Source organism: Protopterus annectens, chromosome 5.part0 (genome assembly GCF_019279795.1).
Source record: "Protopterus annectens isolate FY-2018-M chromosome 5.part0, PAN1.0, whole genome shotgun sequence".
NCBI lineage: Eukaryota > Metazoa > Chordata > Ceratodontiformes > Protopteridae > Protopterus > Protopterus annectens.
Window position 1 is genome coordinate 1,855,203,707 of NC_056735.1, and position 25,783 is coordinate 1,855,229,489.

The following is a 25,783-nucleotide window of genomic DNA, read 5'->3' on the forward strand; positions in this document are numbered from 1 at the left end:
GTTATATGATTTAAAGGGGTATAGTGTTTGGTGATGAGTTGGTTTATGGGGGAGTGGAATACTGTGATATGATGGTGTTGACAGGATGTAGCAATGTAGAGTGAAATAAGTAAACTAAATAATGCAAAAATAACCACTATCCAAAAGCAAATTATTCTGAAACCACACAAAAGACCAGTGAAAACAGCTCTACTTTCCAAAATAAGAATTTAATAAAAACCTTTTAGTTGTCTCTCCTCTCCTAGCGCCTCGGCTGCAAGCCTTTACAGAGTAAAAAAGTGAAGCTCACTCACACAGTCCTTTTATACAGCTGCCATATCAATTAACAATTCATTACATAATAAAATCAGTTCCTAATTGTTAAGCTAACAATTAACCCATGATATTCTGCCAATTGCACTCTTTATTCATTCCTAAAGGCTGCAAAGTTTCATATTTCATTATTAAAATTGCTTCCTTTCTTCTTAAAATCTTTTTCAATACATTTTCATCTCCATGTTTGTTGTATACTTGTTCCAGAATTGTGACTTTCATATTGTCTATTATACCCCCATGTTCTGAATGAAAATGTTCAGCCACTGGACTGCTCATCTTCCTGTTTTTAACATCTCTAACATGTTCTTTTATTCTCTCAGCCAGACTTCTTTTAGTCTCCCCAATATAGCCTTTGCCACAAAAGCATTTTATAAGATATATAATCCCCCTGCTAGTGCAGTTAAATGTTCCTATAGTATTAAAACTTTTCCCTGGTCTTTTGTGTGGTTTCAGAATAAATAATGCAAAAAGTTGGAGCTGCATAGTGCTGCTACTTAGTGTAGTGTTAGAGATGGTGTTGAGGTGGTTTTAAGAGGGTATGTATAGCAAGGGAGGGGTTTAGTTCTGATTTTGAGTAGTGGGAATGATTAAATTATATGGTTAATGAACTGCCGTTGAACTGGATTGCTATGAATGGTTGAAATTTTAAAGTGGGCATGCATTTGGCTATGTATAAAGGTAGGGGTAGTTGGCATGGGTAGGAAATGGGGATAGGGTAGGGGAGTGGAGTGAGCCCGAGCGAAGAGAAGGAGAAAAGAGTGGGTTGAGCCAGAGGCATGCCAATGCAAAAAAATTATCAGCAAAGTGTTTTATCTTACGTTTCTCTATCACAATGTTTAGTTTTGGCCAGTTTAGAAAAAGGGGGTGGAAATGTGTGTCTAAATCCTGGATTGTTACAACAGCAGGGACTTTATAGGTTGTTAGAGCCACTATGCTATGGTAAATGCAGTTTGTGGGTAGGGCTGTGTACAGTTAATGTAACCTGGCTCTTTAATGGAGTGGGGAGACATGTACCTTTATGCCGACACAGGAGGGGTACTCTATAGTTAAAAAAAAAAATAAAAATACAGTCAATGATGTTCTTGTCTTCAGACAGAGCATTAACTTAGATATACACTGCGAGTTTCACTAGTTGATTTTGTGCTCGATATGTTTCCGCTTCTCAGGTTTGCACAGATGATACTGCTGCAGTAATGGAACAAAGAATCAGGGCTGTCTTTCTATTTTGTTTTTGCAGAGAGAGGGACGTAGGGCTATCTTAAAAGAGACAGAAAAGTGTAAGGAACTCAAGGAAGAAATATTAGATGCTAGAATATAGTCTGAGGCATAAACATTAAAAATAGCTTCAGTGCTTTAGTTGCTCTAGAGTAGACACCACATGTCTCAAGTAATTACGGTTATACAGCTGTATAACGGAGTAATCTAAAGAGCAATTAGCAGCAGTTATTAAATTCAGATTTCCAGTCTTTATACAGACAAACCAAAAATATTAACTCAGCTTTCTAGTCCACATAAAGGAAAAATAATGTCTTATGAATTGGTGATGCATAGCCTGGTTATATGGTAAAAAAACAGGTTCCAAAAATTCTCCTATGTTGTCTGTATAGTATAAAAGACATTTACTAGATTAGCTGATCCTAGGTTCAGTAATAATTATCACAGGCAGGCCTTGTAAGTACAACTGCTGATATATGTAGGGAATAATAAAGCCCATGAGTCATATTAACCAACACATACACGCTTGTACTACTAGCTTACAATTGCTGTTTTTGGGAGACGAACGTTGTTACTAAGTTAATAAAAGTCTTCCTACTCCACCAGAACTATAGTCACACATTGTAGTGCTTCAAAGTGTTCTCTCAAGAGTTATAATTTGACTAGCAGCAAGAAATAATTAACTGTCTTAAGCAAAAAGAAATGTATCCTTTTTCTAGTCAGTAAGCACAAACCAGATAATCAGTAACATCGTGATTCATAAAAAAACCCTTAAATTAGTAACATTGTAATTCAAATGAAAAAAGAACAAAACTTACAGCTGAGCACAGGAAGCTGTGGGCTGAGGCAGCAAGGGAGAGATTAAAAATTGTGCCCTTTGTGTAGAAGAAATATACCACCTCGCATCAAACACTGGGGGGAGGGTTTAGTATAAGGTAGGGGTAGGTTACTGAGATAGGATGGCTACAGCCACTCGAGGCATGCACAATGCAAAAAAATCATCAGTAAGGTGTTTTATCTTTCTTTTCACTATCACAATCTTTACTTTTGGCCAATTTAAAAAAAAAACAGGTTGAAATGTGTCTAGATCCTAGATTGTTGGAAGAGCAGGGACTTTATAGTTTGTTAGAGCTGCTACGTTACGGTAAATGCAGTTTGTGGGTAGGGCCGTGTATAATTAACTAGGCTTTTAATGGAGTTGGGGGCATATACCTTGCTGCTGACCCAAGCCGTACTCTACAGTTCAAAAAATACAGACAGGGATGTTCTTGTCTTCAGACAGTGTTAATTTAGTCCTACACTAATTTTCACTAGTTGATTTTGTGCCTGATATGCTTCCACTTCTTAGGTTTGCAAAGATGACACTGCAGTGGTAATGGAAAGGAAAAATCAGGGCTGTCTTTGTATTTTGTTGTAGGTCAGATTTTTCTGGAGAAAGGAATGTAGGGCTAGAACGGAGCACAAGATGCCATGAGTTGAGGCAGCAATTCAAATTCATACCACTAGATTACTTTATGGTTAATAACCTGTATGACTGCAAGATGCATTACATCTTTCACAACTGCAAGTCAATTTTGTGGATTTCTGACAGATCACCGAGGATTGAAGTCACTAAATAATGACACACATGTAAGTTTTAGACTTCATACCCTTCAGAAAAGCTAAGCTAAATCAAAACCTGTTATTCTAGCACCCTTTTAAGTTTATATGAGCAACAGTCAAATTTTGTCATGAAATGCGACCTTTCTCCACCCCTCCTCCTTTCTTTTTGGCACTGTCCAACTTCTTGCACTTACAGGTATGCATGTATCACTTTGCTATCATGTCATTTAACTTTTTAACATAAAGGCCATTTGTAGCTACCATTTAATCTTCACTTGTACCTTGTGCCTAACCACTTTTTCATTCAGTTACCTCGATCAATAGCCCTTCTTCCTTCCATATAATCTAAATGAACACACTAAATGAACACTAAATGAAGACAGTCCTTATCTATTACAATGTACTTTATTGTTGCATCTCAATGTGTCACACAGTACTACAACCACTGCTGCTTTTCTGAGGGGAGGGTGAATGGATTTACTAATTTTTACTACCAGAAATTTTATTAAGCGAAATGCAAAGGCATATTTCTACCTGCTTAGACTGCTGTAACTATTACTTTGGAACAACTTCTATTTTGAAGTTTATTTTACTTGTGGAATATAAATGACATTGAAATATAACAAGTATGTTTATACCACCATCTTTTATTTTAGGCATGTTATTCAATAATAATCAGAGCAGCAAATTTATTTTTTTGTCAGTACGTTAGGTCCCCCTGCATTTCTAGGCAAACATTCAAAGTATGTGGCATTCTGGATTATATGATTTGCCATTCTATTGTTTCCAGTAAAAAGATAATGCTCTTTTGTTGTCATCTGACTGTAGTATCTGAATTATCTTTATGTAAGGACATTTTGTGTATATCAAATACTAATTTTTTTACTCTTGAAAATGTTACCAGGGTGAGTATTTTTTTACATGTCAGCAGCAGTAAAGTCAACGTTCAATATATATAATTCAAGCATGCATTCATTCACTCACTCACAACTGCTTTAGCTAGTACAGGGTTACAAGAGAGAAAAGTCTATCATGGCATTCGCTGAGACCAAGGCAGATAAACTAATACTAGAAAGGATATCTGTCGACTGCAAAATGCCAAGTGCAAACATGCGTGTATGTGTATCACGATAGACACAGGCACAGCACACACGCTTCTGTCAAGCTGAAGACATGGCACATTTTGGGGATGTAGGAGTAAACTACAGCAGCCAGCAAGATCTCACAAAAAGAGGGAGGAAGCACTGTGAAGTAGCAACACTAATTGCTACTCCACTGTGGCATCCAACATGCAATGTTATTTTCAAATAAAGCTGGTGACTGTTTTCAGTACCATTTGCATGTGATGGCACGTAAGAAAGGCTACTATTATGAAGTGTGGATTCTGAACGGCTAAGGTTGCAGGAAGGTGTAAGAGAATTTTGAGACAAAGGACTAAGGACAGAAGGAATGCACTTGGTTAAAAAGCCAGTCACATTCCTAACTTCACTGCTTACTGATACTTCATCCATTCAAAACTCTTTATTCTTTATCTGTTTTCTACAACAGTTCTGTCCTGCAGATGTTAATTTTACTGAATCATTAAGTTAACCTGCACTCCTGACTCTTGCACTCTTATGCCTATGTCAAATAAAGATGCATGCATGTATTCTATTCTAGTCAAGCTAAATTCTTAATTTGTCAAACTGCAACATGGTTGATGTTTCTCTATTATTTGCATGGCTAAGCCCTGAAATACATGAATTATCAGGGTACGATCTTTTTTAAGTGTTGGAGTGGAGTGTTTCTATTTCAATTTTCATGTTCTTACATACTGCATTGGAAGAACTTCACTTATTGATTTATTTTATTTTATTTTAGGTGAGGGGGTGAGAAATTGGAGAGACCACAGAAAGGGGAACCAAATCTGATGGGGCCAATAAGGGGCAATGAGGATTACCGAGGTCTTTAACCGTTTTGCTTCCTGTAGAACTTTTGGAAGTGTAGGGGAGACCAGAGGGGGAGCCAACTGTGAACTAGAGCATCTCTCAGGACTCCTCCAGAGAGGGGATCAGAGTGAAGGAGCTGCACTTGTTCTGTGGGGATGCAAACAGATTGCAGCAGGGTTGGCCCCAATGGCTGAAGATCAGGTTCTCTACTGACTGATTGAGGGACCATTTGTAAGGCATTAGGATGCACCTTCTGAGTTTGTCCGCAAGAAGGTTGGACTTCCTCGGTAAGTGAGTTGCAAGTAGAAAGTGGTCTGAGCACATTGCCAGTTCCCAGACCCTCACAGCCTCTCTGCACAAGGGGAAAGAGCAGGTTCCTCCTTGTCTGTTGATGTACCAGACAACTGATATGTTCTGTGTGGATTGCAATAGTTCCTAGAGGAAGAACGTCTTGAAAGGCTTGCAACGTGAGAAGAACTGCTCTCATTTCCAGAACATGATTTGCAATCTGGTCTGTGTGTGTGCCCACATGCCTTAGACCATCTTTCCCTTGTAATGCTCCCACCCCAACCGGAAAGAGTCAGTGGTCACCCTAGCTGGGGGGGGGATAAGGAATGGTCTGCCAATTGTCAGGTTATCCGACAGAAGCCACCATTGGAGATGTTTTCTGCAAATCAAAGTCAACTTGACAGGAGCAGATAAGAGGCTGGTAACCATTGAGCAGCCAACATTCATTGAAGCACTCACATAAAAAACCTTGCTAACAGGACTAAGGGAATGGCAGCCGCCATAGATCCAGAGACTGAAGTATCAGTTTTGCCGGTAGAGATGGCCGGTTTAATATAGCTCGAACATGGTCTCTCAGTATCTGTATGTGATGAGGGGGGGTACAGATGCAATCTGATTTGATGTGTCCAAAAGAGCTCCCAATGAATTATAAACTTGGTACTGGAGATAGATTTGATTTTGTCAGCTTTATGGTGATACCCAGATGACTGGCAAGACTGAAAAAGTAATCCCTGGCCTGAATTAATTGATGCCTGGTTGAAGCAGTGAAGAGCCAGTTGTCCAGATATGGAAGCAACCGGAATCATTACAGTCTCAGGTGAGCTGTGACTACTGCCATGCATTTGGTAAACATCCTGGTGGCTGTGGTGAGTTCAAAGGGCAGAGCTCTGAACTGGTAGTGACTAGCTCCCAGCCAAAAGCGCAGTTGACTTATGGAGCGTCTGTCTATTTTGATGTGATACTGCACAAGTGCTCCTACTGAGCATATTGAACAACAACAGTAAAATGGAATGAAATGTAAACATTCGGAACTTTGCCTTCTTTACAACTAAATTTAGTTTGCTTAGATCCAGAATGGGTCTCAGGTCCTTGGTTTTCTTTGGCATTAAAAAGAAGCGTGAATAAGTTCCAAATTCTTTTTGTTTAGTTGGGACTTCATGGATGAATCTTTTCTGCAGTAGTTTTTGAATTTCTGATACTGCATACTCCTTCTGACTGGATGGAACATTGTGGAGATTCTTTAATCTCTCTGGTGGAGGAAGGAAAAAAAAAAGGAATGCAATAACCTCTGGATGTAATCCATGCAGCTGGGTGCAGCAAAAAATGCCCCCGACTGCCTCCAGAAATGAGCAGTCGGGCAGCTCTTTCAGGAGTGCTGGTAGGATTTATCAGAGAAGGGCTCTCTGAAGCCCTGATTCTGTGGTCCCCCTCTGCGCCTGGGGTGGCGTATCCCATTAAAACCTCCTCCTCTGCCTCTGGAGGAACAATCTCCACGTTGATCCTGGGAAAAACCCTGAGATTTTCAGAAACAGGTTTTCTTGCCATTATGCTGGCTTCTAGAAATGGTGCACTGAGGAGATGAAAACTTGACCCCGATGGCAGACAAGGTTTAGGGTACCCTTTGATGAATGGCCCGAATAAAAAGGAACCATCAAATAGCACATTCACAAAGGATGCCTTAAAGGGTTCTGTGAAATCACAAAGCCTCATCCAGGCAATAAAAGAGCCGGCTCCCTGTGAGGTGCCCTCCATGGAATGGAAGATAAGACTCATGGAGGAATTGGACAAGGAAGAGAGTGTTGCCAGATGGGGAGAAACATTTTTGAAATCCTCCGCAGATATGGTCTCTGCGAGAGAGTCGGAAAGTTCCTTAACCAGATCTCCCTGCAATCAAGTAAAGTGTGCCAGACAGTTTAACGCTCTCAGCAAAAAAGTGGCAGAGGTGTAAACGTGCTTACCAAACTTGTCCATCACTCTGGACTCTCTATTCAGTGGATGGACATTGGAGCTCTGTTCAGTTAGCTCCTTTTTGGTAGCTGCTACCACAACCATGGCATCTACCGGAAAACCTTTGATCCAGTACTGTGTAGATTCATTTGCGTCTGGCTACTTCTAGATCCACTGGGACACCAAATCCACGAGCTCGTCCACTGGGGGGATCATCCAGAATGCAGATGGGCCTGTCCTGAAAGGCACCAAAAACATGGACTCTTCTGAGGAAGGAGGCTAGGCCAACCAAGTACCTCTCTCCATCAGGATCTCCAAGATGTCTCCAAAGATGTCCTCTGGTGGTGATCATGGGGATCCTTCCCCTTCATCAAAAGTCTGTGTCTTCTGTAAGGGATTCCAAGGGGGAGTCAACATGCCTCTTCTTATACATCTTACATGAGGAATCTCCTCTGTGGGATGTTAAGCGATGGTCTCAGAATAAGAGGAGATTTCCTCTAGGAAAAGAGTTTGAAGACTTGTCTAGAATGGCTGACACTGGCCAGGCATGGCATGCTCAATTCTCTGATCCAAGGGGGTTGGACAGGGAAGTTTCACAGCTCAGAAAGACTGATTCCCTATGACTGGGGAAGACCCTTTCTACAACCTGGAACACCAACAGACCCAGGGAATCCCTCCTCAGCTCCACCAGAGCTGAGACAACTGAAGATTAAAGAGTAGGTACCTCTGATCCATGGGTTCCAGGTAGAACCAGACCCGAGCTGTCCAGCACCAAAGCGCCAAGAGGAAGAGACAGCTCTGGCAAGGTTGCAGCAGAGCCACTCTCCTCCGATCCGACAGGGACATCTTGGATCTGAGACCTGCTGCAATCCGATAACATCTGAGCAGAGAAAGTCGGGGCAACAGTCGGAGTAGAGGAACAGCCGCCCCTCAGATCTGACCCCAGCTCTCTCGGGTAGCTACAATCCTGGATCTCCAATGCCGAAGGACAGATCAGAGAAGGAGATTGCACTGGAATGGAAACGCTTGCAGAACCCAGAGGAGATGGAGCAGGCAAAACCCCCATGTGGATCTGAGTCTTGAGGATTTTCCTCATCATCCTATCCATGCTGACCTCTGAAAGGCTCCTAGAACACCTGGAGGAGACTACTGATTGTGGTTGAGAATGTCTAATGGGTGTCTGCAGCAGTCTGAAGGGAGACGCAGCCCCCAAACCCAACCAGGGAGTTCGGCTCCTCGTTCTCGGATACGAAGTGGAAGCTCTGGGAGAACTGGTTGCATGTATAACAGCAGTTGGAGCCAAGGAATGTTTTGGTCCAACCAGCACCGAGACTGGTCTCTGATCAGATCTGTTGAATCCAAAGGTCTAGGTAACTTGGAGGGTGGCTGCCACGAAGCCCTTGAGGACTTGTGAGGGCATTTCTTTGGGTCACTGGTCCCTACCACACTCTTGGAGGGGGGTTGAGCCCCAGGACAGACAGCAGAAAAAGTAAGCAAAGGACCCTTAAAGAATCAATTTGTTCTTGCGGTTGGCAATAGCCCTGGATTAAATCCCTCACAAACGGAGCAAGCTGACCGCAAATGCTCAGGCCCAAGACAATAAACGCATTTGCTATGAGCATCAGAATGGGGTATTTTGTGCCTGCATTCTGAGCACCTTTTAAATCCGGTAGATTTATCGGACAAAGTGCAAAAAAGAGAAATACGACACGTGCCTACCAGAAACAACAACAAGGCTACCTCAAAACAGAAACCACAGTCACTCAAACACAGGAAAACTAACAGAGAGTTAAATATCTCTATATCCAAATATCCATCTGAATATCTATGTTACTACAAACAGCAGAAAGACAGACAAGAAACAAAAAGCGCGGGCTACGGCTCAACAACAGAACAAGGAGAAACAGCAGAAAGGTTAACTTCCAGCTTGCACTGCTAAGGAAGGGGAGAAAGAACTGGAAAGGAATCACAGGAAAAAAACAACTTATCTGACAAGGAGTTATGAAGACTGCTGAAGATTACTGAAGATTCCCACTAACAAGTTAAAGACTCGAGACTCCAGAAACCACATCTGTCATTGCTGACAGCAAATGAGATCGAGCAGGGCAGGCAGAGGACACAGCACTATGGGAAGTGGAAGGAGCTCGATTCGGATCCTAGTCTGTAAGAAAGTCAGACCATGGGGAGGAATGAAAGGCATAACATCAGATCTACTTCTACAAGACTGATTCATATGCCTTCAACTTCATGTGCAAAAACATTTCAATTCTTAAAACACTGTGTATCCTTTGTACACTTCTAAAAGTGAATCTAATACTATACAAAAACATTTCTCTTCAAATACAAAAGCAGTGCTTCAGACTGCCTGTAAAAATAAATACAATCTGCCCAGTCACTGGAGTTCACAATAATCTAATTCTGAGTCTCCTGAGGCTCACACACACACAGGGCAGAGTGACTTTTAAAATCAAATAAACAATGTTGACACTGCAGAAGTAATTTCATAATTTTCTGACTCTGCTACTGCTTCCATTCCATACTACTACTAGCAGTCATAGTTAAAAATTTACAGTTAAAAGTCTCCCTAATTCTTGTACTCGCCCATGCACAGTCTTCCAACAGAAGCACACGTGAGTTTTATAAACAAAACAATAAATTATATAAATATAAAATTATAATATACATAAATTATATATATATATATATATGCATATATACATATATATATATATATGTGTATATATATATATCTGTAAAAATTATATATGTAACTTGCCAAGCACATGCAGCAGTTGGAGAGACCACAGAGGTTCCTGACCAGGAAAATTCAATGACTCAAACACCTATCCTATACAGATAGGCTAAAAGCCCTGTCCCTCTAACTCAGTCTCATACAGACTGCTCAGGGGTGACCTGTGTCTGGCACACAAGGCCATTTCAGACCCAGCCTTGATGGAGTTGGTGCATATCCATAAGACAAACTCCACTCATGCAACCTGCACGCAAGACCTTAACCTGGTCTGTGACATTAATAGAACTTGTTGGCAGGATAGATTTGAGTCCCAAAGACTACCCTGTCTGTGGAATAGACTCCCTCTCCACGCAAGCAGAGTACCTCTCTAGCCCTCTTTAAGAGGAACCTGGACAACTGGATGGGAAACAGAAAATATACTCCTGGGATCCCACCTGTGTCCCTGCTGGACAGGGGGAACAGGTGCGGACTTTGAGGGAACATGGGTAAAATTCTTGGCTAGGCTTATAAGGGCCTCTGGGCCAATAGCCTAGTATCATCCTAAGAACCTATAATTTTAAAAATATTTTTTTTTGAATTACATGTTCGATTCTCAGCTAGAGTGTCTTCTGTGTGGAGACATGCATGAATGGGCATACCTTCGTTGAAGGTTGCGCGTCAGGGCCAGCAACTCGGCACGTAAAAATCTACTGCAAATCATTAGCAGACCAGAGTTCCGCTGTGGCGACCCCTAACCGGGAAAAGCCAAAAGACACAAACAAACAAAAACATTTTATAAATAAAACAGGGCTGCCGCGGTGGTGCAGCCGTTAGCGTTGCCGTCTCTCAGCAAGAGGTTCTCCAATTCGATCCATGGTTGGGGTGCCTTCTCTGTGAAGTCTGCATGTCCTCCCTGTGGTCGCGTGGGTTTTTTCCAGGTGCTCCGGTTTCCTCCCACATCCCAAAGACATGCTGTAGGTGGATTGGACACTCTAAATTGGCCCTAGGCATGAGTGTGTGCATGTGTGTGCCGTCTGTGGAAGGTTGGGCTAGCAACTCAACACTGTAAAACTCCACTGCTAATCATGAGCGGACAGGTGATCTGCTGTGGCGACCCATAACTGGGAAAAGCCGGAAGAAGAAGAAATTTTATAAATAAAACAATAAATTAAATAATATTAAAAATAAAAAAATTACTGAATTATTTTATTTATATTTACCATAGCAGTGCACTGTTCAGTACTGATCAGTTTCAGACTTAACACGGGTGAAATACAAAACTCTTCACAAACAAAAAAGGCAAATTTAAGCAATAACAGTTCAGATTAGCTAAAGAGAAAAACTGTGAATGTACATTGCAGTAAGTAATGAAATAAAATTAAATCTTTCAGCGGCTCCTTGGGAAAAGCTGAAACATTTAAGGTAGTATAAAGACAAATACTACAATTACTTACCTTCTGTTCAGCTTTAGAAAGATAAGGTAATACTAAAAATAAAGGATCCATTGGTGTTACTAACATCAGTCTTCCATCTAAAGAAACAGGAAAAATGTGATACAATCTGCTATAGCACATCATATTCAATTTATTTCAGAATGAATGGCAAATCAGTGATTGAACTAGCTATCTTGTGCAAAAACAAACGGATAGAAACAAGGAAAATAAAAGTGCCCCTCCAGACTTAATAACAGAAGCTTGCAAACAGAACTTGACTAGAAATAAATCTGAGTTGCAAAAAATTGTATTCATTCTCCAATAGAAGCAACCTATGCACAGAAAAGACTAAATGTCACAAAGTGCATCTGTGATCATCAGAGAGGAAACAGTGCTCAGGAAAGAGTGCTGGTAACAGTAGCAATTACTTTACAAACAGGGTTTGCTCAGACTGTTGGGGACTTGTTTGCTCACCTTGGGCCATACGCTACAGCACAATGTGAAGACCATTTTCTATTTAACTCTACTAACTTGAAAGTACAGTTCAAGTAACCAAACTTTAGCTAGTCTGACAACTTGTCACATTTCTTATGTATGGAAATGTCCTCAGCTAAAGGTGAGTAACTCTTCTTCACTTATGAGTCGCACTGGACTCCTACAGCAACAGAGTGAATAGCTGCCACCATCCAATGAACTTAGTAGGAGAAAGAGGAAAATGGACATAGATTGCCAGGCCTTCTTCCTTTATCACACAAGCATGTGCGCGTGAGGACACACACACACACACACACACACACACACACACACACACACACACACACACAAACAGATAACGTAGAATTTGCCAATTAACCTACTGCCTGTCTTTAGAATGTGGGAAGAAACTGCAGAACTAGTAGAAAACGTATGTGAGCATAGCAAGGACATGCAGCCTCTTCAGAGAGGGCACCCCAGCTGGGAACAGAACTGGAGAAAGACTCACCGTAAGGCAAAAGCGCTACCTACTGTACTGCTGTGCTACCCCGGTGAATAGCCAGAATAAAAAAGTAACATTTTACTTTTATAATGACCTAGGAAAATTGTACTGCTAAATGAATAAAAGTACAGTTTTGTACCTACCATAAATGTAGATGTTCGAGTGTATACCCTGCTGCAGTCATTACACTTGGGTTATCCTGCCGTCAGGCGGTCCCGCAGTCGACACGAATTCCAAAGTCTTGGTCCGGCGTCTTCCCTGACGTCAGGGCGTCAGGAGTATATCAGAGGCATCCGACGCCATTTTCTTCAGTTTTTCTTGCCCCAGATGTCAGGTGCCCCTAATAGGTAGGCAAAAGATATATATATATATATATAGCTATATGGAAAAAATAAAACAAAACCCTTAGGCACAAGCAAATACACCACAGAGGTAGTATAGAATTGATAGAGATAAGTTCAGCTAGTTTAGAGGGGATGGAGGGAGGGCAACCTGGACTGCAGCAGGGTATACACTCGAACATCTACATCTATGGTAGGTACAAAACTGTACTATGTTCATCGTGTTACCCTGCTGCAGTCATTACACTTGAGTAGAATCCCAAAGCTAAGGATGGGCGGTGGAGTCAAGCAGGGTTAGAGGAGGCTAGAAGGCCCTGCAAAACTGCAGTGGCGAAGCCAGCTCTAGTCTTAGAGTAAAGTGGTAAGTGGTAATGTTTGGTGAAGGTGTGTACTGAACTCCAAGTTGCAGCTTCCAGAATATCCTTGGTTGGCACCCCCCTGAGGAAGGCTGTAGATGTAGCTGCTGCCCTGGTAGAGTGGGGCCTTATGGTAGCAGGAACTAGTTTTCCATGGTGGGTGTAGCAAAAACGTATGCAATGTCCTATCCATTTGGAAATGGTTTGTTTAGAGATAGCCTTTCCTTGTGATGCTGTAGCATAGGATACAAAAAGCTTGTCAGATTTTCTGAAAACCTTAGTTTTATCCAAGTAGTAACGTAGCTGCCTGTGAATGTCCAAGGAATGCAGGAGTCTTTCTCCTTTGTTCTGTGGATTTGGAAAGAAGGTGGGTAAATGGATGGTTTGATTTAGAGCCACACTGGATACCACCTTAGGCATAAAGGAGGGGTTAGTTCGTAGAGAAACTCTGTCTTGATGAAAAATGAGGAAAGGCTCTACTGCCATTAGTGCCTGAAGTTCTGAAACTCTTCTAGCTGAAGTGATTGCTAGCAGCAGAGCAGTCTTCCATGATATAAACTTTAAGTCAGCTGAGAAAGCTGGCTCAAAAGGATGTAGCGTGAGTTTTTCCAGAACAAAGTTGAGGTCCCAAGTAGGTGTTGGTGCTCTCCTGGGAGGCCTAATGTTCTTGGCCCCTCTGAGAAACTGCCTTAAAAGTGGATGTGAAAATAAGGGAGGATCCGTGTTGTAGTGAGCAGAAATGGCTGAGGCGTGGATTTTAATAGATGAAAAAGAAAGCCCTTTGTGTAACATCTCAGTTAGATATTGCAGAATCTGAGGTATGTCAGGTTGAAGGGTATTTTGGCCTTAAGCTTGGTTCCAGGCGCAAAACCTTTTCCATTTGTCTGAGTAGGCTTTCCTGGTGCTGGGTCTTCTGGCCTCCAGAATAACAGCTTGTGAGAGAGGAGCTGGCTGGTTGCTTAGGTGATTTGCCATGCAGCCAAGTTTAAGGTTTTGAGCTGGCTGTGTAGAATCTGATTGTCTTGCTGTGTGAGCAGGTGGGTAATTTGTGGTAGAATCCATGGTGGGCCCTGGGTCATGTTCCTTAATAGTGAGTACCAGTGCTGGCGTGGCCAGTCTGAAGCAATGAGTATCATTTGGGGTCTCTCCATCCTGACTTTCAGTAGCACCTTTGTGAGAAGGGGTAGTGGAGGAAAGGCATATACTGTTAGCATTTTCCAACTGAATGAGAGTGCGTCCACTTTCCAAGCTTGATGGTGAAAAGTCCTTGTGCAAAACTTTGTTAGCTGATAGTTTTGAGGGCTGGCAAACAGGTCTATGTCTGGGAGCCCCCATTTTTGAGTTATCATTGCGAATACTTGTGGATCCAGTTTCCACTCGTGGGGATCCATGATGTTTCTGCTTAGGTCGTCTGTCAATGTGTTCTTTTTTCCTGGCAGGAATTGAGCTTGTAATTGAACTTGGTAAGCCAGTGCTGTGTTCCACGAGATCATTGCTCGCCTGCATAGAGGGTAGGAGTGTGTACCCCCTTGTTTATGTACCACATTACTGTGGTGTTGTCCGTCCTTATGATAAGCTGTCCTGGATGCAAGATGTCCTTGAAGGCTGTCAGAGCATTTTGTACAGCTAACATTTCTTTTTGATTGATGTGCAGAATCCTTTGATCTGCTGTCCATAAGCCTTGAACGCACCGTTCTGCCATGTGTGCCCCCCAGGCATAGTCCGATGCATCTGTTGTCATAGTTTGCCTGGCTGGGGGTAGAGTGAAAGGCTGACCTTTGTTTAGGTGACACGCCTGTGACCACCATAGAAACTCCTGTTGAAGGCAGGGAATGAGATTTATCATTGTTTCCAAGCGGTGGCTGTGTTGAGTCCATACGCTTTTTAGGTACCATTGTAATTTCCTCATATGCTGTTTTGCAAATGGTATTAGTAGTATGCAACATGCCATGAAGCCCAAAGCCTGCAGAATTTTTCTTGCAGGGAGTTGGGTCTTTGCTGCCATTGTTCTGAAGTATTGAGTTAATTGTAGTTGTTTGATGGCGTCAGATAAGCCATCTGGGCCATTGTATTCAAGCTGGCACCCAGGAATGTCATAATTTGTGAGGGCACTAGTTTTGATTTCTTTTCGTTTACTGTGTACCCTAGGCAACTTAGAAGATGTCTTACAAAAGCCAGGTGTTGTAAGAGAATGTCCTTGCTTTCTGCTTGGATGAGACAGTCGTCTAGGTATGGGTATATCTGAATTCCTCTCTGTCTGCAGTATGCAATTACTGGTGCCAGGCATTTTGCGAAGACCCTGGGCGCAGTAGATAAACCAAAGGGCAGTGCAGAGAATTGGTAATGGATTGAACCTGCAATGAAACAGAGGTATCTTCTGCAATTTTGTCTAATAGGGACATGCAGGTATGCCTCCTTGAGGTCCAACGTTACTAGCCAAGCTTTCTTGCCCAACTTGGGAAGAAGGTGCTGTAGTGTTAGCATCTAGAATTTGGGTACTTGCAAGAAGGTGTTTAAGACTGAAAGGTCCAGAATGGGTCTCCAAGCATTGTCCTTTCTGGGGACTAGAAAGAGCCTTGAGTTAAATCCTTGGCCTTGCGCTCCTGTGTAGGTACCAGTTGAACGGCTCACATGTCCATGAGAGCTGTAATTTGTTTTTGTGCCTTTGCCCATTGATTTTGTGGCAGGTTTGGCATTCCTTTTATCCTTGGCAAGGTGTGGAAATGGAATCTGTATCCGTGTGAGATAATGTCTAGGACCCATTTGTCCTTTGTGACGATGCGCCAGTTGTCTGCAAAAAGTGCTAATTTTCCTCCCAAGGGAGCTGCCAAGAGGGTATTGCATGGCAGTTTGAGGTTTGAGTCATTGTGGTTGCCTTCTAGTGGTTTGGGACCTGTCTTCTCCTCCCTTATGTGTTGTAGTGCCCCATTGGCGAGGTTTGTAAGGGATTTGTGCTTGTCCTCTGCCCCTTGGGCACCTGTATTTACCCCTCTGTGACCTGTCAGAAGCTGGAAAGGACCAATTTTTTGTTGGCCAATTTCTGCTGAAGTGTGGGGGCTGTACCCGTAAGAAATCTTTAACCGTTTGCATAGATTTTGCCTTATCCTCCATTTTCTTTAAAACCTCCTCTGCTTTTACCCCAAATAAAACATCCTGCTGTAAGGGTGCATCCAGTAACTTTGCTTTAACATGATCAGGCAGAGATTGTTCCTTTAACTAAGCATGCCTACGTATAACAGACCCAGTAACAGCTACTCTAGAGGAAGCTTCCAAGGCATCAAAACCACATTGTAAAGTATATTTGCCCACCTGTTCAGCTGCATGCAGCAGATCTTGCATTTCCTTGAATTCAGACTGTTGAGGGTGTGTGCCCATCTTTTGTTTTATTTGAGACATTAGGAATTGCTGGCATTTAAGCATGTGAAATTGACAATTTAGTGCCCTCATAGCTAGAGTAGTTGAGGTGTAAACCTTCTACCCCCACCTATCTAGTGCTCTGGAGTCCCTTTCTGAGGGTACAGGATTTTTAGCCATAGAAGCCTTAGCCCCTTTGGGGCCCCGGAGATTGTCTCTGGATCAGCAGCAGGGCTTTTGTAAAGGAATTTGTGAGAGTCAGGCACTCTATAGTATCTATCTGGTTTGGCTGGAGCAGGAGGCAGAGAATCTGGATTTAGACTAGATTCTAAGAAGACATCATCCATTATGTCCAAAACTGGGGGGATAGCAAGTGGTCTGTGCTGGGGGAGAAACTCTCAGAGCCTTTTCTTTGAGTCAGAGTAGTCCTGACCTTCCCACTGGAAATGTTCCCTCATGGTGTGTAAGGTTTCCCCAAAGGAGTAGTCTTCAGGGGGAGAAGCTGAGGGAATGGAGTCTTCAGCATCAGAATCTTCATAAAGGGAAAAGGAGTAATCCTGTTCCTCAGAGGAGCCTGAGGAAACAGACACCTATTCAGAGGAGGCATAATCCTCCTCTTGTCTAGGCCTTTTGTCGGGGGGAGGTTGGGAACCCCTGATCAAAGAAATCAAATCTTCAGCCATTTTAAGCATCTGTTTCTTAGGCATAGGGCCTTGACCTGGAGACTGAAGTGTAGGCTTTTTTGGTTTTAGAGGAGTCTTAAGCTTAGCATAAGATTTTATGGTGAGGGTAGTCAGTCTGAAGACACCTTCAGAAACCGAAGGTGTTTCTGCAGCACTGGCTTCCCCTACTGCAATGTCGTCGGTAGGGCCTAAGGAAAATGGCTGCATCGGCCTAGAAATCTCTGCTGGGGGATCCAATGCGGCCTGGAGATCCAATTCAGCGGTAGCCAGGGGCTGCGTAGGCACCTCACTGAAAACCGGAGAGCCGGCGACTGGGCCAGCCAAGGCCTTGGAGTCTGGCTTGGATCTAGGCTGCCAGTCCTTATCCTTGCGTTTTTTATGCACGCCGGTAGTCGGTTGCTCGACGGCATAGTGTAATTAAATTTTCTACCAAAGTAGTGTCGTGCGAAATCAAAGCGACGTTTCATAGTTCGCTTATTGAACCTAGCACATAACCGACAACCAGTGACGTTGTGGTCTGGGCCTAGGCAAGGTATACAAAAAGAATGAAAGTCCTTATGAGGTATTTGCTTCCCACAAGAAATGCAATTGTTAACTTTTTCTGATATCGGACTGAGGCGAGAAAAGGTTCCCCAATGGGGTACTTAGCTTTGAAGACTTCGGACTGAAACTCGATTTGAAAATGTCAGGTGTCGGCCGACCGGCACTTGCGAACTGCTTCTGCTTCGGGCACCGCGCGGCAAGAAAGACTGGAGAAAATGGTGTCGGATGCCTCTGATATACCCCTGGCGCTCTGACGTCAGGGAAGAAGCGACAGCAACCGACGCTAGACCAAGACTTTGGAATTCGTGCCGACTGCGGGACCGCCTAACGGCAGGATTACCCAAATGTAATGACTGCAGCAGGGTAACACTATGAACATACACAGTTCTGCATAAAAAAAAAAAAGTACAGTTGTGTACACTTATAGGTTCATAGGTAGGTACTAGGCTATCGGCGCAAGGGCCATCCTAAGCCTAGCCAGCAAGGTTCCATAGCCTACGCCACCAAGAAAGTTATTTTCCTGTGCCACTGTCCAGCAGAGACATAGAAGTGATCCCCGGGGTGTATTTCCTATTTCCCATCTACTCATCAAGATTTTTCTTGGAGTGCTAATGAAGAACTTTGCTTGACATACATGGGTAGCTTGTTCCAGAGTATAGGAAGTCTCTGGGACAGGAATCTATCCCTCCAGCATGTCCTGTTTATTGTGGTGACAAGGTTTAGATCCCTACAGCATTTAGCTCAGAGGGACTGGGATTTCTTTAGGTGTAGCATGTCCAACAGCTCTGGGTTTGACATAGCTTTATATGTTAGGCAGAGATCACCTCGGAGTAGGCGATATGCTACGGAGTAAAGCTGGAGTTTTTTAAAGCGGTCAGTGTAGGGCATTTGTAGATGTTAGAGTGTATTCACTGTTGCAGTCATCACATTTGGGTTATCCCTGCCATGGTAGCCCTCAGTCGGCCCGAATACCAAAGGAGTAGTATTTCTGCGTTGGTTGCTGTCACTCCAGGACTGACATGTCGTCAGTGGTATAAAAACAGGTAGCCGACGCCATTACATCAGTTTTTCTTACCCAGTCAGGAGCCCCCAATAAGGAGCTAAGTTATGGTGGGAGAACACCACCAGTAGAAATTCCTTGCAAGGGGAGGGAGAGAGAGAGAGAGAAAAGGAAAATGGAGGGAGGGAAACCAGGTCTGCAACAGTGAATACACTCGAACATCTACATTTACGGTAAGTGTACACAACTGTACTATGTTCTTCATGTTTCACTGTTGCAGTCATCACATTTGGGTTGATTCCCAAAGCTGAAGAAAAGGGTGGAGGCAGTCAAGAAGACTGGGGCTGACTAGGATGCCCTGCAAGATTACAGTGGCAAAGGCTGCCCTGGATTTGGAGAAGATTGGTAGGTACCCCTCTGAGGAAAGCTGCAGAGATGGAGGTTGCTCTGGTGGACTGTGTCCTGACTCCCTTGGGGGGAGGTTTTCGTGCTGTTTGCAGCAGAAATAGATGCAATGTGCTATCCATTTGGAAATTGTTTGTTTGGATATGGCCTTGCCTTCTGCTCCTGCAGCGAAGCTGACTACCATTTGATCAGTTTTTCTAAAATATTTAGTCCTGTCTATGTAGAATCTGAGCTGTCTGTGCACATCTAGAGAGTGCAGAATCCTTTCCCACTTGTTTTGTGGGTTTGGGAAAAAAGGTGGGCAAATGAATGGAGTGGTTGAGAGCCACACTGGACACCACTTTTGGCATGAAGGATGGGTTAGTCCTGAGGGAGACCCTGTCAGCATGGAAAATGATGAATGGCTCTACAGCCATAAGTGCTTGTAGCTCTGATACTCTTCTAGCTGAAGTGATAGCCAGAAGTAAGGCTGTCTTCCAAGAGAGAAATTTTAACTCTGCTGAAGCTGCAGGTTCAAAGGGGGGCAGGGTGAGCTTTTCCAACACAAAGTTTAGGTCCCAGGCTGGGGTAGGAGCTCTTCTGTGTGGCCTCAAGTTGTTAGTCCCTCTTAGGAACTGTTTGATGAGAGGGTGCGAGAAAAGAGGTGACTCTCTGCTGAAATGAGCAGAGATGGCAGAGGTATGAATTTTAATAGAAGAGAAGGATAGACCCTTGTGTAGTAGGTCTGCCAGGTAATCCAGGATGAGAGGTAGGGTGGGCTGTGCCATTCCGGCTCCCTTAGCCTGGATCCAGGTGCAAAACCTTTTCCACTTGTCAGCATAAAACTTTCTAGCTCATGTATAACATCTAGAACTTGTTTGCTTAGACTGGCTGCTTGAGGAGAGGTCACGGAATAAGCCAGGCTGCCAGACTGAGGGTCTGCAATTGGGGATGCATGAATTCTCCATTCCTCTGGGTCAGGGGTGTTGGGATCTGAGGTAGGTGTCATGGTGCCAGGGGTGACAGACTGTGCCAGCAGTGGGTATCAGTGCTGCCATGGCCAGTCTGGGGCAATCAGGATTATCCTCGTTTTTTTCTCCCTTATTCTGAGCAGTACCCTTGAAATGAATGGTAGAGGGGGAAATGCATAGACCAAGAGGTTTACCAACTGGAAGGATAGAGCATCCACTTTACAGGCCTTGCTGTGAGGTTCCCTGGTGCAGAATTTGCTGAGCTGATGATTGGAGTGGGAGGCAAAGAGGTCTACCTTTATGGGTGCCCCATTTCTGGGTTACAAGGGTGAAGGTTCTTTGGTCTAGCTGCCACTCATGCAGATCTAGCAGGTTTCTGCTTAGGCTGTCTGCCTGAGAGTTTAGATAGCCTGGCAGGAATTGTGCTAACAGGTGTAGTTGCATGGCTGAAGCTGTGTGCCAAAGGGTCATGGCAAGCCTGCACAGAGGAAAAGAGTGAGTCCCTCCCTGCTTGTTGATGTACCACATCACCGTGGTGTTGTCTGTTTTGATCAGCAGAGGCCCCGGGGAGAATAGGGGGTCTGAAAGCTGTCAGGGCATGCTGAACAGCTAACATTTCTTTTTGGTTGATCTGCAGATGTATTTGATTTGGGCTGCATTGGCCCTGAATGCACCTGCCGCCCAGGTGTGCACCCCAGGCATAGTCTGATGTACCTGTGGTGAGGGTCTGAGCGGGATGAGGTAGTGAGAAGGGAAGTCCCTTGTTGTGGCATGCTGCTGCCCACCAAAGACAAATTTTCCTTAGTCAAGGTATCATTGGTATAAGCATTTCCAGGTCTTGAGAGTGCTGACACCGAAGGCTTTTTAGGTACCATTGTAATTTCCTCATATGCAGTCTGGCATATGGAATGAGTAGAATGCAAGGAATCATGAACCCTACAGCTTGCAGAATTTTCCTTGCAGATAACTGGGTCCTGGTGGCTAGTTGAGAGAAGAAGGTTGTCAGGTAGGTTTGTTTTTCTGGTGTAAGGAATGCCATCTGGGATGCTGTGTCCAGGTTTCTCCCAGGAATACATTTCTTTGTGTGGGTACTAGTTTGATTTCTTTTCGTTGATAGCATACCCCAGGGAGGTCAGTAGGTCCTTTACAAAGGTCAGGTGCTTTAGCAGCTTTTCCTGACTGTCTGCCTGAATCAGGCAGTTGTCTAAGTATGGATAAACTGGAATATTTCTTTGCCTGCAAAAAGCAATGGTGGGAGTCAGACATTTTGTGAAAACTCTGGGAGCAGTGGATAAGCCAAAGGGAAGCACAGAGAACAAAATGCAGTAATCCTGCTCTGAAATGTAGGTATTTCCTACATGATTCCCTGATTGGGATGTGTAGGTAGGTCTCTTTTAGGTCTAGGGTGGCTAACCAAGCATCCTTGGAAAGCATAGGAAGAATCTGCTGGAGGGTGAGCATTTAGAATTTTGGTATCACCAGAAAGGTGTTTAGAATGGATAGGTCGAGGATGGGGCGCCATGTGCCCTCTTTTCTGGGTACCAGGAAGAGTCTGGAGTAGAAACCTTGGCCTGTCTGTTCAGCAGGAACATGCTCTATTGCCCTCATAGAGAGGAGGGAAAAGGACTAGCTTTTTGGACTCTGGCCACTAGTTTGGGGGAAGATCTGGGAACTCTTTTGGGGATGGCAGTGTGTGAAAATAAAATCTGTATCCCTGGGACACTATGTTGAGGACCCAGCAGTTGTTGGTAATGGTGGCCCAGTTGCTTGCGTGGAAGGAGAGTTTTCCTCCTAGGGGCATGTGTAGGTGGGCAGAGGTAGGGGGTGGAAATGCAAAAAACATTGTGAGCTCTTACCATAAGGGAGTGGCTTTGCACTCCCTGGTTTTGAAGAGGAGGAACTCCATTGCATAGATTTCTGTATTCCCTGGGGGCTGTTGTCTGGGGGGCCTGCTTCCCCTGGGTCTGGGCTGAGCTGACCTGAGGGGGGCAGGAAAGGACCAGTGCTTGGAGGGGCAATGCCTACTGAACCTCGGTGGCTGGACCTGTAAGAAGTCTAACTGTCTGCATAGATTTAGCTTTTTCTTCCATCTTTTTTAGGACCTCTTCTGCCTTGGTGCCAAATAAGTTGTCTTTTTGCAAGGGTGCGTCCAATAACTGGGATTTGACATGGTCTGGCAAGGTCTGTTCCTTAAGCCAAGCATGTCTTCTAAGTACAGAACCAGTAACTGCTGCCCTGCAAGATGCTTCTAGGGCGTCAAAACCACATTGTAAGGCATGCTTAGTTACTTGACTTGCAGAATGCATTAACTCTTGTAACTCTATTTTCTGCACAAGCAGGGAAAGAATATATTATTTTGTTTGAAGAATTCCAAGGTATGTTGCTGATATTTCAGCATATGGAACTGACAATTTGATGCCCTAATAGCAAGAGTAGCAGAAGTGTATATACTTTTTTTATCCCGTATGTATAATGCTCAGTAATACCTAAATGAGTTGGTGGGATTCTTAGCTGAAGTTGCTTTGATTCATTTAGGTCCTTGAGAGATGACTTCAGGGTCAGCAGTAGGATTTTTGAAAAGAAATTTGTGAGAGCCAGGGACTCTATAATACCTGTCAGGTTTCCTGTGAGCAGGCGGGAGCATGTCAGGGGTCAGACTGGATTCCATACAAACATCAAGGACAAGATGAATGGCCAGAGGTCTGTGCTGTGGAAGATCTAAGAATTCCCAGAGTCTCTTTTTTTGACTGGGGATAGTCCTGACATTCCCATTGGAAATGCTCCCTTAAAGTATGTAAGATTTCCCAAAAGGAAAAGTCCTTGGGTGGAGAGGCTGAAGGGATGGATTCCTCTGCATCAGAATCCTCATAAGCAGAGAGGAGTTGCATATCTTCATATTCAGATGCATCAGAGTCATCGGACCCCAGTTCAGATAAAACTACTGGGGACAAGTCTCATTTTCTTTTGGAAGGGGTAGCCTGGCTTCCCCTGATAAGCATTAGAAGGTCTTCCGCCATTTTAAGCATTTGAGACTGAGACAAGGAAGCAGGAGCCTGAGCTTGGGTCGTCAGTTTTTTGGGTGTGGTTCATACCCTGGGCCTTAGATACTCGGTAGTTTTCGAAAGAACTGTAGACATGAAAGAAGTCGGTCTGTGTTGGGTATTGGTGTGAAGTACTTCCTTAGTCGAAGAAGAGTCTCGTGGCATATCAGACTCCGAAAGGGTCTTGGTAGCAACCTGTGAATCCACAGAAGTGGGCATCAGGGGCTGCAAAAGCGCCTCACTGAAGACCGGAGAACTGATGACTAGCTTAACAGAAGCGTCATTGGCAGTTTTGGACCTGTGCAGTCTGTCTCTGTCTTTATCTTTACAATTTTTCAGAAGATCAGAAGTCGAGGAGTGCGAGCGAAAATATCTAGCTACAATAAGGGCCCAACAACGTATAGTTCTGGCAGTGAACAAAGCACAAAAGCGACAGCGGGGGACGTTGTGGTCTGGGCCTAAACAAGTGAAGCAGTAGGAATGAAAAGTATCTGTGTGGTATTTGCTTTCCACAGGCAAGACAATTGTTAACTTTTTCTGACATCAGTTAGAGCAAGAAAAAAGGATCCCCAATGGGGTACTTAGCTTTAGAAGACTTCAACTTCAATTCGGAAATGAAAAACTCAGGTAGCGGCTGACCGGCACTCGTGCAAACTGCTTCTGCTTCGGGGTCCTTGGCAAGAAAGACTGATGTAATGGTGTCGGCTGTCTGTTTTTATGTAACTGATGAAATGACATCAGTCCTGGAGTGACAGCAACTGACGCAGAAATACTACGCCTCTGGTATTCGGGCCGACTGAGGACTACCCTGGCAGGGATAACCCAAATGTGATGACTGCAGCAGTGAAACACGAAGAACATCAAGAAAAATGTGGTTGAATTATATATCATTTTCTTTTCAAAAACATAATACATTCTATGTGCTTTAGTACAAGAAAACAAAAGGATATGTGGAAAACTAAATAAAAAATGGTGCTCTTTTCTGGTGTCTAAAAGTTCTAGTACTTGTCTCAGTGATAGTAGTAACTATCATGATGACTGTTGTGGTCACTTTCAAGTGTTCTTTGACTTCTCATCTGTACTAGAACTCATTTGGATCACCTTAGCTGTTTGCTCAGGTTTTCAGTCACAGACTAACTAGCCTAGAATGAACATCAGCCACCCTAGCTATGTGATGAACTGATCCTAGGTTTTGTCAATGTTTGCTGAATGCTGGCTCTAAGAATGGTGCATGCACTACTGAGGAACACTTATATGCCCTAAAGCACACCTGGTGGCATAGTAATGTAATGACATGTACTAAATGGCACGTCAAGAGAAAGCATGCCATTTTCTAAACAATAAAACTTTATTCAGTCCAACATAACTTACAAGCAAGATGCAAGTATATGCCCCTAAGACAACTCAACATTCACTGCGCATCAAATTATACAGCGTATCTATTACAAATATTTCACAACATGACCAAAGAAACGTTATCTTTTACCAGACTAAGACAATGTGACCAACATCAAAATATGCTCAACAGTGAGATATTTTCTACAATCCCCATCTGTGAATTCCAGAGATGCAAAAATTTAAAATTCTTAACCACAATAAGTGTCTTAAGGCCCAGCTGACAATCACTGTCTCCACCTGTCTCCCCTTACTTGACAATCCCAGCCCCTCTATTCCCAACTGATTTTCATCCAAAAGTTGTAAATAGATGATAATATAATTCTGATAACATAATCCTGTACGGGCCTACATTCAGACACATTTTGCACTCATTTCTGCTAGCTAAGTCTTAAAATAATATTTTTGCATGTTTTACAGCACTGACTACCTTCCTCCTACTCCTTACAATACTGACAGAGAAACAATCCCACAATATCAGTTTTAAATCTGCATGAGGAAACTTCAAATAATGCACACAAATGAGAATGATATACTGAATGAGGTTATGTTGTTTGGCAAGTTGCAGCAATGCAATCTGATCAAGATTTGGGTATACTGAAATTTAACAAAAGGAATAAAGTAGTGGCTAAAAAAATAACCTTACCTGACTGCCTTCCCCGCCTCCTTTAATAAATAACCTGTTCAAGTATTTAGGGATCTAAGTGGGTAGTTCACTGTTCTAGTTATAACATAATTGTAAATATGGACCATTACTTAAAGGGAAACTTCACCTTCTCCTTACAGTTTAACTCAGTTCTTAGGTTGCTTTTCTCCCCCACAATATGATTCCAATACTGTATAGGCATCTGAAACCTGCTTGCATTTTATAAAACTTTAATTTCCACACTTTGGTAACAAAAGAAGGGAAAAGACCACCCACTTTTTTTTTTTAAGACTAACTTCTCACATGAGTTGCGGAGGAATGTGTCTACACTTGCATGACATAACAGAGACAGAGAAATCTGTAGTTAGGAGCTCAGGCTGCTGTAAACAAGACAGAGGGAACTGTTTACACTGTCTTTACTGCAGAGAGGAAGAGAACTTACACTGATCCACAGCTGCTTCTAATATAGCTGTGCCTTTCAGGGCAAAACAGAGAAATTAAATCAGTCAATGGTTCAAAGGCAGTTGTCACCGCTTTTGACAAATGTACATAAGCAGCATCACAGTATTGAAATGCTAAGCTTTAAACTTTAAATGTTTGTTTATACTAGGTTGCAGCTGTATAATTCCTTAGT

The 25,783-nt window shown here is 43.3% G+C and overlaps 1 protein-coding gene across 2 annotated transcripts in view; it reads right to left on the reverse strand.

Moving 5' to 3' along the window:
• Positions 1-25,783, reverse strand: part of RNASEH2B (ribonuclease H2 subunit B) — a 593,154-nt gene that overhangs the window by 342,435 nt on the left and 224,936 nt on the right. For both annotated transcript variants that reach the window (XM_044071685.1, XM_044071684.1), the window contains exon 4: positions 11,481-11,557. In XM_044071685.1, the coding sequence (XP_043927620.1) occupies positions 11,481-11,557 (77 nt within the window). The remainder of the gene's footprint in view (positions 1-11,480; positions 11,558-25,783) is intronic.